The sequence below is a fragment of the Hydra viridissima genome, unplaced genomic scaffold, assembly GCF_058129835.1.
Source record: "Hydra viridissima isolate aposymbiotic clone 2 unplaced genomic scaffold, HvirCarnegie_v1 scaffold_3, whole genome shotgun sequence".
NCBI lineage: Eukaryota > Metazoa > Cnidaria > Hydrozoa > Anthoathecata > Hydridae > Hydra > Hydra viridissima.
In genome coordinates, this window is record NW_028324302.1 from 509032 (window position 1) to 528020 (window position 18989).

At 28.0% G+C, this 18989-nt stretch overlaps 1 protein-coding gene and 1 pseudogene across 6 annotated transcripts in view; one reads left to right on the plus strand and one right to left on the minus strand.

The window, feature by feature from the left end:
* Positions 1–3031: 3031 nt before the first annotated feature.
* Positions 3032–18989, minus strand: part of LOC149890495 (uncharacterized) — a 61425-nt gene continuing 45467 nt past the window's right edge. For 4 of the 6 annotated variants that reach the window (XM_090081382.1, XM_090081386.1, XM_090081384.1 and 1 more), the window contains 11 exons: positions 18778–18894; positions 18413–18535; positions 18079–18195; positions 17714–17836; positions 15782–15904; positions 11538–11690; positions 5751–5921; positions 5156–5326; positions 4870–4979; positions 3511–3575; positions 3032–3403 (listed from right to left, as the gene is read on the minus strand). In XM_090081382.1, coding sequence (XP_089937508.1) covers positions 3373–3403; positions 3511–3575; positions 4870–4979; positions 5156–5326; positions 5751–5921; positions 11538–11690; positions 15782–15904; positions 17714–17836; positions 18079–18195; positions 18413–18535; positions 18778–18894 — 1304 coding nt within the window. In that variant the 3' untranslated portion in view covers positions 3032–3372. Of the gene's footprint in view, positions 3404–3510; positions 3576–4869; positions 4980–5155; positions 5327–5750; positions 5922–11537; positions 11691–15781; positions 15905–17713; positions 17837–18078; positions 18196–18412; positions 18536–18617; positions 18675–18777; positions 18895–18989 lie in introns of all 6 variants that reach the window. The other 2 variants (XR_016450617.1, XM_090081383.1) reach the window with 2 other exon arrangements.
* LOC145181978 (uncharacterized) lies at positions 8120–9951 on the plus strand (annotated as a pseudogene).

Genomic DNA, 18989 nt, shown 5'->3' on the forward strand with positions numbered 1-18989 from the left:
GACAAGTAAGTGCCTTCCTCATACTTACTCATACTTTAGATGACATTTTAGGTGATTAAATTCTAATCGAGTAATTTGCAATTATAGTTGTTACTAATTAAGTTATAAGTAGGGCTAGCAAAACCGGTAAACCGGTTTACCGGTTTTGCTAGCCTTACTTATAACTTAATTAGTAAATTGGTTAAAAATTATGTTTAAATTTACCGGTAATTTTCAAATAATTTACCGGTAATTCGGTAAAATTTTATGGAAATTCTGAATAAATTATTAGTAGTATTTTTTTCTAACTAAAAAAAAAAAATTCTACAAAAAAGCTAACTTTTTTACGTATTATAAAAAAACAGTTGAAATCGCAAAAAATTAGGAACTTTATAATGGAAAAGAATTTTGTTTTCTTACAATATTACAATATGCATTTCTTAAAAAAAAATACAGCCTACTTGATTGATATTTCTTAAATTTTCGTTTTTTAATAGAGAAAGAAAAATATTTACATACAATTAGGATTTGTTTATGTAGTTTATGTATAATTACATTCAATTTATTTTGTGCTCGCGTCCCATCTGGTTACAGTTACAGGTGGCATTTTAATTAATTTAAATAGTGCGTTAGTAATTTTTTTTTAAATTTTTTGGTTTTTTGCACTGGATGATAAAATTATTAAGTATCATAAAAAAAAAAAAATGAAAATAAACACAAACCATAACTTTGAAAATAAAGCGAATATTTTTATTGTGTTGAGTAAGTATTTCACAAAAAGTCTTTAAAATTATATTATAGAATATATTTGTATTGCGTTCCAAAATTTACATATTGAATTTTTTTAAAAAAATAGCCTTATCTATGATGTCTACTGCTCCGGACAAAATCAATTGTGGAATCATTTTCTACGTACGAAAGCTGGCGATTCAGCTATATGCAATGTATGCAAAAAATATATAAAATGCTCTGGCGGCAGCACAAGTGGTTCGCACAATCACCTTATCAGAAAACATAAAATCAATCTGCTAAAAAGAGTTTAACAAAAAGTCTGCTAAAAAGAGTTTAACATGATGATGCAGAAGCTAGCTGTTCTAATATCAATACCACAACTTCCGTTACGAATGATACAAATTCTAGATAAAAAATTTCTGATTATTTCAGCATTATTAAAACGATTGATAATTCATTTCCTGCTGTTTTAGCACGACTGACAGCACGAGATTGTTTATCATTTAAAAAAATTTGAACATCATACGATCTTAAGCAATTATTTAAATCCAAAGGATATGATTGCCCAAAGTCTCCAAAAACAATTAAGAAAATGGTGTTGCAGTACGGTGACAAAATCCGAAAACAAATCGTTACAGAATTATCAGAAAGATTAGCCCGTGGTGAATTATTCAGCTTGACTTTCGATGAATGGACATCTCTCAAAAATCGAAGGTTTATGAATGTGAATGTCCACTCGTATGATAATTTATTTTGGAATCTCGGATTGGTTAGGATTAAAGGATCGATGCCTGCTGAAAAATGTATAACTTATCTTCAAAATACACTTAAAGAATTTAGTATTGCGATGGAAAATATAATTTCAATTACTACGGATAGGGCCGCCGTAATGAAAAAGGTAGGCAGGTTACTGAACGTAAATCATCAACTTTGAACCATGTCCACGTACAGCTTTAAATAATGAAAATAATTATGGCGTGTTTAATACAACAAGTAAATTGTTTATAGAAAAAAATATTGTAGAAATCATTCAACAATTTTTAAAAAACGATTCCGAAACAACTGAAGCTGAAGTTGTGCAAGTGTATGAAACTGAATCAACTAGTGAATCTACGGTTTTATCAGCAGTGGCGACATCAAGTCAAGCAATGTCAATGAAGGAAAAACTTGATTTAGTAATTAAAAAAAAAAAGATAACTATTGCTCACGAAGAGATTAGTGATCCGAAGACAACATCCGGTCTTTTAAATGTAGTCAGGAAAGAAATGACGTATTTCAAGGAACAAAATATTAAAGGAAAATATTTAAACAAACTCCAAAAGTAAATTTCAGCAGTTCGCCCAACCAGTGTAGAGTCGGAATGAGCTTTTTCTGCAGCAGGTTTAATTGGCACAAGGTATAGAACAAGTTTAAACGACGAAACATGAAATGTAATGTGTTTTTTAAGAGCTTACTTCAATAAACAATTTTTGCTCCTTGAAAAGAATTGACTATATTAATTATTTTTAATTTAAAAATGAAGTTTTCTTTATGTTTACGCTAAAGTACAAAAATGTTAATGTATAATAAATGAATTAATTATATTTTATTATATAAAAAAATCTTTTTGATTGTTTAATTTATTTATTTTTAACTAGGATGGACCTGTAAACTGATGCTGTTTTACTAATATATTCATTTGTTATGCTTTTTGTTGTTTTCAGTGTTTAGATTATTACTATTTAAGCCTTTAGAAAAAAAACCGGTAAATTACCGGTAAACCGGTAATAATTTTTTTTTTTTACCGAATTACCGGTTTTCTAAAATATCGGTAAATTTACCAGCACTAGTTATTAGCATTGGGCAAATTTTTATATTTGTATGTTAAAATTATATAAGTTATTACCTTCTCTCCTTTTCAGTAATATAAATCATAATAATGGAAAAATCATAATGTTAGTTATTAGATCAATATTCGAAACAAATTATTAATTCCACATACAAAGTTTTGGCCATTATCATATACACAGAGTATGACGATAACCAATAGTGATGTTCGGTACATACGTCATCTATTATTAGATGAACCATGCACTGAGCTTTGCTGTCGCATGAAAGGAATCAACAAATTTAATTTTATTTAGGTTGCTCATAGTTTCCATGTGAAATGAACAGCAAATTAAACAAAGCTGCCGAAAGTGTTATTCATGTTGAGAAACGGTTTATAATTAGCAACTGTAAGACGCAAGATTTAGAGAAAACAGCTGTCAATTTTTAACTTGTGAGATAATTTCAGAGCGACTTGAAAAATTAGAACTTACACAACACAACTTAAAAAAACTTTTTCATTGTAGGCAGAATTTTTTTTCTACTTTAAAATACATATAAAATAAGAGCCGCTTGAAAATACGAACTGTTTTTAAAATTTTTTCCACCTTTGGCCGAAAAAACATTTTTCTTAAGGTATCAGCTTATCAATGATAAAAATAATTAAAAAATTATAAGCCAACTGCGTACACATAAATGGTAAATCTATCGTCTAATTTTTACAAAAATGCTTGATCATCTCACTCAAAAAGTGGATCTCCATATTGAAAATTGGTGTTACATTTGATTGCCTTCAGGGCACGAAGAGTTTATCTAACTGCCAGTCTTCGCCAATGTACCTTTTCTAAACGGAATCTAACTGCCAGTCTTAGCTAATGCACCTTTTCTAAACATAATCACAAGATATACAACTTTTAGTTCATAAAGTTAATACCAATTTAGCAGTTAAAAAAAAGGGTTGCAAAACAGATTACAGTAAAAGAACAGTTATACCTTATTGAATGCACGGAAAGCTGCAACGGTGTATTTTTACCGTGTTTCTTATAAAGCTTCTCTATCTAAAAATTTAAAATGTGAGCATTTTTTTCTATAAAAAGCCTTCAAAATGTTGCTACTAAATAAAACTTCTAACCAAACGTTTACTTCAGTTTTGATTGCAAGGAAAGTTAAAAGTAAATAAAAGTAAATAAAACTTTAATCAAAAACAAAGTCGAGTAAACCTCTATTGTTAATCGATGAAAATCATAATTTATAACTGAAACAGAATTAAAAGCATGGGTGCGTTATTGAGCTATCCAAAAAAATCAACAAATAGTTCTGCATTAGGCTGTATGTACTGCGACTTTTAGTGCAGCAACGTACACCTTTAGAAGAGAAAAATTATCCAAGAAAAGTATATGAGTTATAACAGCAGCTCTCTTTATCTCACAATGATGAAGGCTTTATAGTATAACGCTCAAAATCTGAAGCTTCAGACAGGATGTCTTTGTAGCCCATTTAAAGCTGCTTGGTTGGCAAAAAATGAATGTAATAGGTTTGAGAAACAGCAGGCTACAAAGCATTAGTAAAGCTTCAGAGTTTTTAGGATCACAAAGATACTATATTTCAACACAAAAGTTTTGAAGAATAGAAAAACCATATTCAAATGTATTTTGCATGAGGTACACAAGCTGAGCTTATATTTATAGAAAGTTAAGATAAACAACCAGCTAGATAATGTTACCATAGCTCTCTCTAATGTCATTTATTTATCTGAGGTCAATTTAATGTATGAAGTCACATCAAAACGTATAAATAATTTCAAACCGTTTAATGTTAATGACCATTCAGATTGTACGCTTGAATACCCTCAAATTCCATTATTAGTGACTTGAAAAACGAAAGATCAAAAAGGTGAAGCACAATCTCTTAAATTTTTTACTACATGCTTTAGTATTATTTTGTCTTGAAGCTCATACTGCACTAATTTCAATACATAGACTATTTGTAAAGAGACTTGCTTATGCAAAGCACGTTAAAAATGTAATTTACTATTTATAAGTTCCGTAAAAATATTTAGAAAGTTTATTTGTTATATCTCCAGTATTCTTCACCTTTCTCATGAAAATTTTAGTTAAACAAGGGAATTTACAATCACAGTCAAATTTAAGTTCAAAGACATGAAAAAATTTACAAGCAAACTCTGTAATACAACAAAACAAAAAAGTAGACAAATTCAATTAGTTTTTAACTTTTTAAGTCTTTTAACTCATTAAGTCTCACTTAACAAATTTAAATCTAATTATGGCTTCTAGAAGTCACCTTCTAAGTTTTCAGAGAAACTCATAGCAAGATATAAACAGAATGTCTTACCTCGCCACTAATTTTGTCTCTTAATAAACTTGAAGGTTCTTTACTTATGTCTGAATATTGTTCGATGTATTCTTCATCGGTAAAGGACACAAACATGTTGAGGGCAACTCCTAAATCAAAACAATTGATGAACAAAGTGGGGGAAACTTCATTTCTTATGATTGAACCCCTCACAAATGAAATAAATGCATTCCTAAAAACTATTCAAAGTTTTGTATGAAAAATATGTTTTAAAAACTAACAAAGAATATTTAAATAAATCTATCTGTAAATATAAATAAATTACTTTTGCATTCTCTAAACAAACATTTTCTGGTTTCCTTCCTGATACCTTTAGAGATGAACCCATTAAATTGTGATGGTAAATTATTGCAAGATTGAAACCTCGATTGATTGCCATCCCCACAGGGTTGACTGCATAAAGACCATTGAGACCAATCTGACCAAACGGCAGTAACTAAAACCAAGATGCTTAACTTTTTAGAAGCTATTACTAGAATTGATATGCAATAACACTCTTACTGACAGAAGAAAAATTTAAAACTAATATTAATAATTGTAAATATTGATAAATCAAACTTGATAAGAAAATACAGTACCATCCAAAAAGTGAAGAAACAATGAGAAATTAACTTTTAAACTTTTTTAGCTCATAAAAAGAGAAACATTTGACAAATGGCAATAACTTTGTGCAAAACCTTAAGTAATCATATTCATAAACAAATATAGTTCTATTCATGAAATATAAAACATAGAAGATATTTGAACTTGATTTAGAGGCAAATAAGTATTTAAAGAAACATTTGTTTACTATGTTAAGTTAATTGAATATTTTAACAGAAAATAATCTGAAGAATTAATGAATGAGTGACAAACCCTACCAGGACATATGGGATTCGTTTCACATTCTTGCTGAAAATCTTCATTTACTCCAAAACAATTCAAGCCATGGTGATTTGGATTGCTGCAATTTCGATATCTATATTTTACACCATTGCCACAGGTTTGAGAACATGATGTAAATTCTCCCCAGTTATTCCACTCACTATCAACTTTTAGTACAGAAAATTAAAATAAAAATATACCAAATTTCATTTCTTTACCATAAAACATGTTTTGAAAGTTAAAAAAGAATTTATAAGGCAAATAAAACAAGGATGTCAGCTAAAACCCAATATCAAAAACTCTGAACAACATAAAAATTTTTCTGTTAATATATAATGTCTAGTCACAGAAAATCCTGTCACTGAATACATAAAAAAACAATTAAAGTTTTTGGTAAAAAGGGTTTCTTATAGAATATGAATATTCTTTAAGAGTATGAATTCTAATCAATATTTGTGAAATTGTGGGTCCTGAAAGTTTTTTTGGGTTATTGACAATTTTTTTTGCACTTTCAAATCAATTATTTTAACCATTTTTAATATTTCTCTATTGTCTTTTAGAGTTATCTTTGGCTTTAGTCCTCCACCAGTATGAATTTCAAATGTGTCAAATAAATTGTATTTCTTTACAATGACTCCTACTGCTGTAAGAAGAATATTTGTACATTTCTGTAAGATTTTTCTTGCCCACCCACTCTCTATATCCCATAATCCACTTTTCTTTGAACAACTATTGAGAACGCTGTTATTTATTTTATTCAACACTCTTGGTGGTTCACTTTAAATAAGAAAAAGCATAATTTCCTTAGAATAGTGTATATAAATGTTAGAAAAGTGTGTATAAGTGTAATAGTGTGTATAAGTGATTATATTGTGACATGATTGTATTTAACTATGAGAAAGATCTTTACAGTCGGGTACAGAGTAGCAAATGCTCTCAAAGTTTTAGCTGCTCAATTGAAATTTAATGAAACCTGAATAATATGCTTCAAATAACTTTTTTTTTGTACTTGATATAAGTCTGGCATTTAACAAAAGGAATGCAACAGATTATCTTGGCACCAGACTACCGCAATCCCTGTTAACTTAAACATTGTTTATATATGCTTTTTTTTTTCTATATCCTTAGTAAAAGTTATTTTCTCAAACACAATCAAGTTTAAAAACTCTACTACAAGGGATGATGTCATGAACATAATTTTGTATTTACATGCTGAACTTTTATTAAATAATGCTAAACTTATTCACTTTAGATAGAAAGTGAGCTATTTTAACTTTGACATGAAAAAGGTAGTCTGAATAATTGATGGAGTTGGGATGTTGTGTTACATTTTCAAAATGTAACACATTCCAACTCCATCAGATTACCTTACTTTTACTCTTGAATTGGGTAAATAGTAAACGAAAAAATTTTTGAAACTTTTTCTAAAATTTCACTTTTCCTAAAATTTTATTGAAAAACAATTGAGAAAAACACTGAGATTTGGTTAATGGTACCACAAAAATCTTATCTCCCAGAAAATGAACTTTTACCAACATCAAATGTTTAAAAGATTTTTCCACAATTAATATGATTATATGAAAACAACACTGTGCACTCCTGAAACCGCCAGGGTAAATTTTGGTTTACTCTAAATTTTTTTGTTTATTTACTATTAATGGGTTAAACAAAGTATTTTAAAATAGTTTTTAAAATCTAAACTAACTTTTAAACATAGAAATTTTAGATTTAATTAATTGAAATGTCTAAAATAAATTGCGTCATTTTATGATTGCATCATCTATTCTATTTGGTACAAAATGTTGCAATACCGATGAAAATTATTATTACAGTTAAAAGCGATCATATAACACTTATATTTTTTGTCAAAAAATGGCCGACGAAAAATGTCTAATTTGTGCATGTTGCTTTATTTCCTTTGGAAAAGGATCACATAAACTTATTAAAGTAACTCCCGCATTACAACTTCACATTCAAAATTTGATTTGGAGAGAATATGATGTAGAAAAAGAGTGTTGTCCGAAAAACATTTGTAATTCTTGCAAAACAAATTTATATGCATTGAACAGGGGTGAAACATCAAAATTTAATGATTGGATTGAGAAAATATCTCAAATAAACAGACAAAAACTCAGAAGATCATCTGATATTAGTGAAATATCTGAACAGATCACAACAAATAATCAAGATATCGTTGATAAAATTGTTAAAAAGATATGTCCTTCTTGCTTTTCTACAATAGGTATGATTTCCTTAAGTAAATTAAAAATATTGTATAACTTATATATTTTAGCTAATAAACTATTTCTTCAATTATTAAAAAAAATAATTTAAATTTAGCATAGAGTCTATGCTAGTCAATACATAGTCTATGATAGACTTATTAAACATTAGTGTATTATTTTTATATGTTTTACAAATATAATAATATCAGAGTTTTTCCTACTTTAAATTTCTATTTAGGCAAAGGAATTTCTCACCTTTGCTGTAAAAGTGAAGCTGTAAAAAACCTAGTTATGTTGGCTGAAGGTCTTGGAAATGTATCCAGTGAGCAAGTTGCTTCTGGGATTCTCAAAATAAAAATGAAGAGACAATAATAAATCTGGAGACAAGTTTCCTTTAAAAACCTTTGGAAACAATCTTCTTGTTGTTGTTGGCAAACCTGATAATAAATGCAGCAGAGCATCCGTTAAAAAGTTATCTCTAGAAACTATAATGGAAATCTCTAATACTTTAAACCTGAGTAAAAGAAAGACTAACCTACTTTGTAAACATATGCAACAAAATTTAGGGAAGAAAATGTTAGAACCAAATATAGCAACTCAGATAGAGGAGCTGCATAATGTATTTTCAGATTTTTATGATGTCAAAACTGAATCATTCATTTCAGGGGATGAAGAGATAAGTTGGAGTTTGGTATTTGTAAAAGATACTTCTGATTTAATTCTTCATATGATTAATGAAAGAAGTTTGAATCCTTATAGCACTATTGCTAGGATTTCCATTGATGGTGGACAGGGTTTTCTTAAATGCGTTATAAATGTTTTTGACCCACTATGTAAACATACAACTTCAGAAAGTCTTGATGATTGTGGTGTAAAAAGATCATTGGTTTTGGCTTTAGTTGAAGATGTTTCAGAGCATAATGGTAATCTTAGCAAACTATTGAAACCACTAGCTCTGAGTGATGTAAAATATTCAATAGCAGTTGATCTAAAATGTGGTAGCTCTTTATTTGGTTTAAGCAGTCACAGCGGCAAGTATGCATGTCTCTGGTGTGAAGGGGAAAGTACTCTTGAGAGCAGAAAAAAAAGAACTTTAGGTTCAATTGATATCAACTACAATAAGTTCATTGAAGATGGATGCAAAAAGAATCACATGATGGAATTTAAAAACTGTATTTCTCCTAGGGTTGTGTATCTTGATGAACCTCTAGAAACTTTAGTAGAACATCTCATTCCTCCACCAGAGTTACACATTCTAATTGGCATTACTTCTATGTTTGTAAAAATATTAATTACATTGTGGCCTGATTTTGATTCGTGGCTTAAGTCGAATTATATAATCTATAGAGGTTACCACGGAACTGGTTTGGATGGTAATAATTCACAGAGACTTTTAGATAAATTAGATAATTTAGAAGTTAACCTTCTAAGTGCAGCCTCTATATTACCAAATATGATATTTCTCCAACCTGTAATTAGCTGTCTTAGAAAGTTTTCAATTATTAAAGCAAAAGGTTTTAGCATGTTTATTGGAGAATCTATTGCTGAATCAGTTTTAGATTTTAAAAAAGCTTTTGAAAATCTGCAGCTTCATCTTCTGGAAAAGTTTAACTACCAATTAAATATTAGCTGGAAAGTTCATATTTTAGTATGTCATCTTGTTCCTTTTCTTCAGCATAGTCAGTTTGGGCTTGGTGTATATGCTGAGCAGGCAGGAGAAAGTGCTCACCACTATCACTATCAAGTATGGAAGCGATACAAGGGTCGTTTGGAACACAATGATTATGCAAAACAGCTTAAGAAAAGTGTGATTGAGTTTGGTATAAACAGTTTCAAGTAGTCCTTTTCTCTCATTTTTTAAAATTTTTAATTATTGTGAACTTTGAAATGATTGAATTATTTTATAAGGAATTTTAATATTTCATGTTAAACTGCTACATTTATTGCCTTGATGTTATATTGTTAATCTAGAATTTATCTTAATTTTATCATAAAAGATCTCATTTTTTCATTTTAAAGTTGTATTTTTTGTAACAAAAATTGTTTTAGAAGTGTAATACTCCTATAAATTTTGGAAAAAAATCACCGCCCTCCTCATATTACCCCCTCCCCCACCATATGTTATTTTAGGTAAAAACTATTTTTGCAAAAAAAAATGTTTAAAAGTTATTTTAGATTTTAAAAATTATTTTAATATACTTACCTAAACCCAATATTAATGATTAAACAAAAAAAGTTAGAGTAAACCAAAATTTACCCTGGTGGTCTCAGGAGAGCACAGTGACAACTTAAGAAATCTTAAAACAACTGCTGAAGAATGACTTAAATTTTGGAACAAAGTTTTGACCCGTATTCCAAAAGTCTTTATGGAGGATTAAAATTTGCTAAACAAGTGATGATCAAGATCTTGATGATGGTTTGTTGTCAAGCTCAGGAACATATAGAAAACAATCTTATTATCACTAAAGCTGCACAGACATCATTTTTGTACAGCTGACAACCCACAGACATCATTTTTGTACAGCTGACAACCCACAGACATCATTTTTGTACAGCTGACAACCCACCATTAACTATCCACTGAGATGGAGAACTTATTAGAATTATGTAAATGCAGCAGTCTCTAAAGCAAACATTGACAAAATAGTTTCTGGTTCAACATTTGCTTTAGAGACTCCAAATTTATCAAGTAAGATCCTTTAGCAACTTTGTGTTATTTGATACTATTTGATAGCAAAGGTATTTTCCATACTTGATTACTATGCAAAAAGGGACAAAAGTAAATTTGGATTCAAATCAGAAAAAACTCTTTAAACCACTCAGCAGTTTATTATAAGAAACTTGACCAAACTCATTACTCTAAAGAAATATTAAAAATGAAGCTTTATTGTCAGAACTCATGTAAAAATAAATTTAAAAATGTTTTACAGTTTTTAACAGCATAAATATTTAGTTTTGTAATAGTTTGGAATTCTGAACTTGGAATCTTTCAGCTCAAAAATATAAAAGTTAACAAGTTTTTTCCAAAACCTTATCAAAGTTTATAGTAAATGAGGAATTGTTAAGCTAATACTTTTGTAGGCGTGAGATGAAGGTGCTCTGAATAGAAGATACTATAACAAACACTGCTCCTTAAATTTATATAAATTAGTAGTTTACAAGTATTTGTAAAAAATAAGCTCATTTCAAAACAATTTTGATGCTAAAAATAACTTTGAAGAAATTACTTTTTTCATTCAAATATTTTTTATGAAGATTTCAATTTCATGCTCAGAATAAGATTACCACCTCAGGTCATACAGAAAATTGCTGCTCTTTTACTCTGCTATGATCATTACTATTTTCCCTGACATCATGAGCAATCAAAAATTTTACAAACCTTAACCACTGGGAACCCTGTTGCTAGTCTTTACAAAGTTATAGTTAAATAATATGAAACAGTAGATAGTGAATAGAACTGCATTTTTTAATAAGAAAAATTAAAATTTCTTTTGTAGTAACAAAAAAAAAATAAAAAAAGAAATAAAAGCAATGCTTTATTTATAATTACAGACATACCTGGGCATTTAACATTTTCACAATATTCAAGCCGATAATCATTTTCATCATGGTGATTGTGCAGATTATCATCAACAGATAATCTTACTCTGACTCCCTTTCCACAAGTTGCAGTGCAATCACTCCAGGAGCTCCATACTGTATTTGACTTGTCTAAAAATTTTAATGAGAGTTTTGAATGAAAAACTTACAGAAGGATCTAAAAAAACTTCATTTATTTACAGGAATTAAAACACAAACTAAAGCCTGATCAACAAGCCAATCATTTTCCTTTTTGAAACTGTTCAAGAAAGCAACAGTGCTAAGCTTATTACTGTCTGATAATTTAACCAGCAATTTATTTTGTTTGATAACTTAACCTGTAAAAAATTATGTCTTGAAATTCATGGGTAGCACTAACTTTTACTACTTTGTAACTTGCAGAAAAAAAGTATTCTTTAGAACAGACCAAATCCAGGGAAAAAGATTGGTAAATAAAACTCTGAAAAATTTTTTTATGATTTGGTAGAGGTTTCTATAAAAACAAGTACAAACAAAAATGTAAGTGTTAAAGTTAACAGTTACTAAAAATCTTAGATATTTATTAACTAGTAGTTTATATTTGCATTTGATTGTAAAAGTAAAATTGATTTTATAAAAAAAACTTTTTCAAAAAGTAATAAAATTAAAATAAGTCTTGGTGCATATTTTAAACATTTTTTAAATCAATCTTCTTAAAAACCATGAACAGTTAAACTTTGAAACAATAGTAGAATTAAATTTAAAAACTAATAGAATTTGAAGACTTAATGAACTTTTGTTAGGGCCTAATTTTGTTAAAAATTTAAAAATCCCTGAAAATTTTTTTCTAATCAAAATTTTTAAATGTATAAGTTATAAAATGTACATGAAGTTTGATTGATCAGAACCAATCAACATTTTATACCAAAAATTCAGCTGTTAACAAAAATAGTGGATTACTTTAGTAATTTTAAAAAACTTCATATTAAAAAAACAAATGAAAATACAATTCCATAACTAATGTGTTCTTACCTAAGCTTTATATTAAAAGATATTGTAACTTACTTAACTCTCAATTTTTTTAAAAAAATTTAATTTTGATAACTATATAACCAACAAACAAAAGCCCTAAAACTGCAAAGTACGCTGTAGTTTTTTTTTTAGCAAATAAATATTAATAAAATAAAATTAAAAAAAAAAAAAAAAAAAAAAAAGTTTAAACTAAATATATAATTATAAATTACATGGATTAAATATATTTTATTTAAGCTAAATAAAATATATTTAATCCAAGCAATTTTACAAGGAAATGTAAGGAAATGTAATTTACCATATTATGATTTGATGTTTTAACATAATACCACCTTTTCAGGAAACATTGAAAAACTCAAATAACTAACTCAAATTTTAACATTGAATATACATACACAAATTGAGGGAATATTGTAAAGGCCGTTGCTACTTGAAGCGCAATGCGCTCTATGCAGCCATATGCTACTAGGAGCGCAATACTTTGTACGCATGCGCTAAATCTTATTGCTGTTTTGAACAATTTTGATGTGATTTGCTTTTATTTTGCGATAATTTTTTTGTTCAAAATAATGTCGCTAGAAGTTCATGATACTTTCTTATCCTGGGATGAATTTTTTTGAGCAGTTGAAATACACTGTAATGAAACATTCCAACCTATGCTTAAACATGGTTGCAAGCTAACGGTAACAGCTAATACTAAGACAAAGCTCGACCAAAGACCTTATCCTGAAATGTTTAAATACGTGTACTATAATTTAATTTGCACACATGGCGGATTCAATTCAAGCAAAGGCATTTTATTATAATATTTAAGATTAATACTGAAAAACCATTATGGTATGCCAGCATTGATCTAAAATATTTATGTACAAGACTTTGGCATTTCAAACAGATTTTGCAATCTACGTAAATGTAAGCAAATATCTTTCATTAGTTTACTTAAAAAAATTTTTATCTTGTTCATATCAAAAAAATAGGATGTAAATTCTCTTATTTTTTACAAATATATATGTGTGTGTGTCAATTTTATTTTAAGGCTATCAATTTGATCTAAATAAAACATTATCTTTAATCGAAATATAATAAATATTATGGATTTTAAAGTCAAGCATGTACAATTAAAAAATACTGTAAAGTGGCCAAATATGGTTGGTAAAAAAAGAGTTAATTGCAAATTCTATTTTAGTGCTTACTGTTGTTGGTTTTGAATGTAGGATTATTTGTAATGAAATAATTTTAAAGTTTGATTTTCTATTTATTATGATTAAAGAATTGATTATATATAACTGTTATTATGTGATAAGAGTAAATATTCATGCACATACATATCAATAAAGTTTTTTTAAAAGGATTTTTTCCTACTTAGATATTGTTAGTCTTTGCAGATGTGCCCAAGTTTCTAGGATATGGTGTTAAAATCATTAGTTACAAAATTGTGTGTGATGCAAAGTAAATATGAAGATTCAGTAAATGAGGTTTAGCTCATCAAATCAAATCCTCATTATGTTTATGTGAGATTTCCTAGTGGTCATGAGACTACAGTGTCTACTAAACAGCTGGCTTCCATTGGAACAACTCCTATAATACAAGCATCAAACAACAATTTAGAAGTAACAACCATCGATAACTATCCCCCAACCCCTAATGGTAGCAATGAAACTCTTTTAATCTCCGAAAAAGAACTAGAAAACAAAACGAATCCTATAGAACAAATTAAAATTCTTCTCGTAGATCTTTAAAAATTTCTAAACCACCAGAAAAACATAACTTGTAAATACACCTGAACACTTTTAAGAGGAGGGTAAATGTTACGTTAATGTGATAATTTATGTATACATATACATCTTGTATTATACTATATATATATATATATATATATATATATATATATATATATATATATATATATATATATATATATATATATATATATATATATATATATATATATATATATATATAATTTTGTTATTTTGTTGTAGACTAGTATAATTATAGTTCTTTTGAGCCAACATAATTAATTTGGTTATTCTTTACATAACCTTGATACTGTAATTCCAATAATAATAATTTCAAAACTAAATAACTATCATTATATATGATATGTTCAGATCAAGTGCCTTTTTAAAGAGGATATGTTTAAATGGAAAAAGTACAGAGTTTATGATGTCAAAGTTATGAGAACAATGTATTATTGCTATTATTATTACTAATAACTGTACTAAATTAAATATTTTCTAAAATTGTGTCATTGATAATCAAATTTGGTTGAAAGAAAAAAACTAGATAATGAGCCATGTGGTTCATTATCTTGTTTTTTCTTTGGAAAATCATATTGCTATTATTATTTCAAAAAATAGTGAATTTATGTTTATTTCAAAACGAAAGATAAATACTTTATATACTTTATAATATAAAAAAATATTATTAATACACAAGTTTTTCTCCTATATATAAAAACAAGAACACATAAAATTACATGTAGATATCTATGATGTCTGCATGTAATCTAGAGACAACTATAAACTAAAAAGATTACCTTAGTTTACTTATGCATATGAACTAGAGTGTTTTTCTCAAATGAATTCATGATTATTTTAGATAAATGCTGGCAAGCCATAGTGGATTGCTTAGAACTTATCTAAAACATTTAATTCAAATAAACACTGCATTGAACTGATGAAATTATTGACTCTACAAATAAATGTTATCGTTGTATTTTGATGGTGATAGAATGTTCTAATCTAAAACATTCACTTTATAAATTGCACGAAATGTTTCTTTAGTAAATAATTTTTGATTTCGATTTAACCGCCTATCCAACCAGCTTTATATGAAGTATAAATCACACTGTTTTAATAAAATAATTGCGCATGCGTCTACAATATTGCGCTCTGTGTAGCTTATGGCTATGTAGAGCGCATTGCGCTCTACGAAGACACTTCGTATTTTAAAATACACGAAGAGTCTGTAAACCTGTGGAGGGGCTTAACACAGTGAAACTTAGTTAAAGTGCACATTTAACTTCTAAAAAAAACAAAAACAAAAACAGTTTAGCAGTGCTGAGAATGAAAATAGACTTAAGATATGAGGGATCTTTTAATTCTAAATAAATTCTGTTTTACACCAGCACTATGGGTGCATGTTGCAACACTTTCACTTTAAAAAAACAAGGAACTTAATAAATATTTGTGCTAAAGTATTTTGCTTACCTTTGCATTCCAGATCAATCTCATTAAAAAAGTATCCATGTGGACATAAGCATTCAAATGTTCCATTCAAATTTATGCAAACAGAGTTTACATTTTTGCAACTCACCAAACATTCATCAACATCTTAGAAAACAAAGTAAAAGTAATATGCATTACAAACAAACAAAATAGATTTTCTCTGTCATTTTTGACTGTCACAATTCAAATGCTACAAATGATCAGATTGATCTAAGTGCTGACCAAATTGCCTGAAAGTCCCACCTCTAGGGGGTTAATATGTGCCAGTGCCAGCAATAAAACTTTTAAAATAAACTTTTAAAAATGTAATTATACAAACTTTGTTTTTTTTTTTTTTTTTTTTTTTTGAAAAAATAATAAAAAGAAAAGGTATAGGGAAAGTTATCATTTTTTAAAATTTATTTTAAAAATAGACTTAGTGGATTTTAAAGGAAGAAAATTTTAACGCCTTTGATATTTGAAATTATATTTTAATGAAGAAAGCAAAATTCCATTAAGAACTAAGATTCATTAGAGTTACTTTATTTATTTATACATTTAAACAAATACCAAAAGTGCTTTTCAATTTGCATTGGTTGAAAATGTCAAAAGAAAAAGGTTATGATAAAAATTGGTAAGTGTATGCATACTTAGCCAAAATATTTCAAGCAGAAATAATATCTGCCATTATTCAAGAATGGCATTTTGTGAAGAATGTTTTCCACAAGAACTATGTGAGATATGTTGAAAGCAACAAAAAGATTGATTGAAGGATAACTTTTGGCAGACTTCACTAGATGAAATAATAAAAAAAAAAGGATAGTATATACTGTGCAAAGAAAAATCTACTTAACACAATAAGGTTCTAACTTTTATCCATAAGACTTTTATGTCTTTTGGGAAAAAGCTTGTCACACAGCTGCAATAAATTTACACTTTAAGAACAACTAAAGAGTATGACTGCTCATAATGGTAATGAACATTAACTATCAGAAGCAATTGTGAGCACTATTAAAGAAATATTCCCTCATGGAATGATTCACCTTGCAAAATTAACAGGAGGATAGCCTCTTTCCATTACTCTAGGTAAGATTTGTTTAAAGAAAAAAGATAAAAAGTAGGTTCTTGATCAACAACATCTTAAATCAAGCGAATATTGAAGACAACCAAAACATAATAGCTTCATTAAACTTTCATACCAGAATATTAGAAATATACTCTAGCTTAAAGATACTATTTGCAGAATAAAACTTAGAACTCAATGACTTTTGAAAACAAATTTTGAACTTTCTTAAGATGTGATATGAATGGAATTAGCTTCAAACTTTACTTTAAGTTGAACTAGGATGAAATCTGATGCATCATCCTTGCTAACCCAAGACTTCACCAATAACCAATGAATTTTCTCAAGATAAATTTTTGGAAATAGGAAGAAGCTAGTGATTTACTCGAATTTTGATGAATTTCAAATAATAAATTTACATGGGATTGATGAACAGGTAGAATAAACATAAAACCAGTGAGTAAATTTGCTATTTGATTTTTATTAAGAATTTGAAGTTATTGTCACCAGAAAACATGGTAAGAAAAGAAAAAAAAAAAGATCAAATACTTGTAAGAGTCAGGCAGATTATTCTTGGACATTTACTTTAAAGTATGTGGCTTTAAATTTATTAAATAAATATAATTAAAAAAATATAGTTTAAATATATCCATCACTAATTGCATTTGATTAATTATCTAACAAACTTTTAAAGTTTAACTTAGTGTATACCATAACATCGCCTCTCCTACATTCGATAACTTTCAAATTAAATTTTTAAAATAAGATACAATATAAATAAGATAATAAGTTTTGCATGCATTGTTAAATTTAAATAAACAAAAGGAGCTCAACTTATACTTAAAAAAAGTGAATAAAAATTTTATTTTTACCTTGGCATTCTAAAACTGTGTAATTAAAAAAGTATCCATATGGACAATGACATTCAAATGTTCCATTCAAATTTGTGCAAGTAGAGTTTGCATATTTGCAGCTCATTGAACATTCATCAAAATCTAAAAAAATACAAATAAATTAATTGCAGAAAAATGGAAAAAAAAAACAAACAAAAAAAATCAGCAAAAAAAAACAATCAACTATGAAACTGGTAGAACTAATCCTAGATTTGGTTGTCCTTCCAAAACCAAATGAAATCTGAATTAAAGATTTGAATGCATTTAACTGAACTATAAATTTAGATAAACAAGAAAAGCTAAACTCAAAACAAACTGTAACAGCATGAAAAATATTTATTGACCTAGACATTCTCCAACTGTGTCATTAAATTGGTACCCCTGGGAACAACTGCATTTAAATGTTCCATTCAAATTTGTGCAATTTGAGTTTTTGCAGCTTACTGAACATTCATCAAAATCTAAAAGTATACAAGAAGTATACACAACAGACAATAAAAAGCATTAATTGCACTAGCTCCTCAAAGTCAACAAGAACTTTGCTATAAAGTGAAGATTTGAAAAAAAAAAAAAAAAAATCCTGAAAGTCGAGTGCTTTAAGCTTATCTTAAATTCAGAAAAATAGAAAAAGCTTAACTTGTCATAAAAGTAAAGTTCTATAGAAGGATATTTATTCACCTTGGCATTCCAAAACTGAGTAATTGAAAAAGTACCCTGGTGGACAATTACATTCAAATGTTCCATTCAAATTTGTGCAAGTAGAGTTTGCATATTTGCAGCTCATTGAACATTCATCAAAATCTAAAAAAATACAAATAAATTAATTGCAGAAAAATCGAAAAAAAAAAAACAAACAAAAAAAAAAAACAGCAAAAAAACAAACTATGAAACAGGTAGAACTAATCCTAGATTTGGTTGTTCTTCCAAAACCAAATGAAATCTGAATTAAAGATTTGAATGCATTTAACTGAACTATAAATTTAGATAAACAAGAAAAGCTAAACTCAAAACAAACTGTAACAGCATGAAAAATATTTATTGACCTAGACATTCTCCAACTGTGTCATTAAATTGGTACCCCTGGGAACAACTGCATTTAAATGTTCCATTCAAATTTGTGCAATTTGAGTTTTTGCAGCTTACTGAACATTCATCAAAATCTAAAAGTATACAAAAAGTATGCACAACAGGCAATGAAAAAAGCATTCACTGTATTAAGTCAACAAGAGCTTTGCTAAAAGTAGAAATTAGAAAG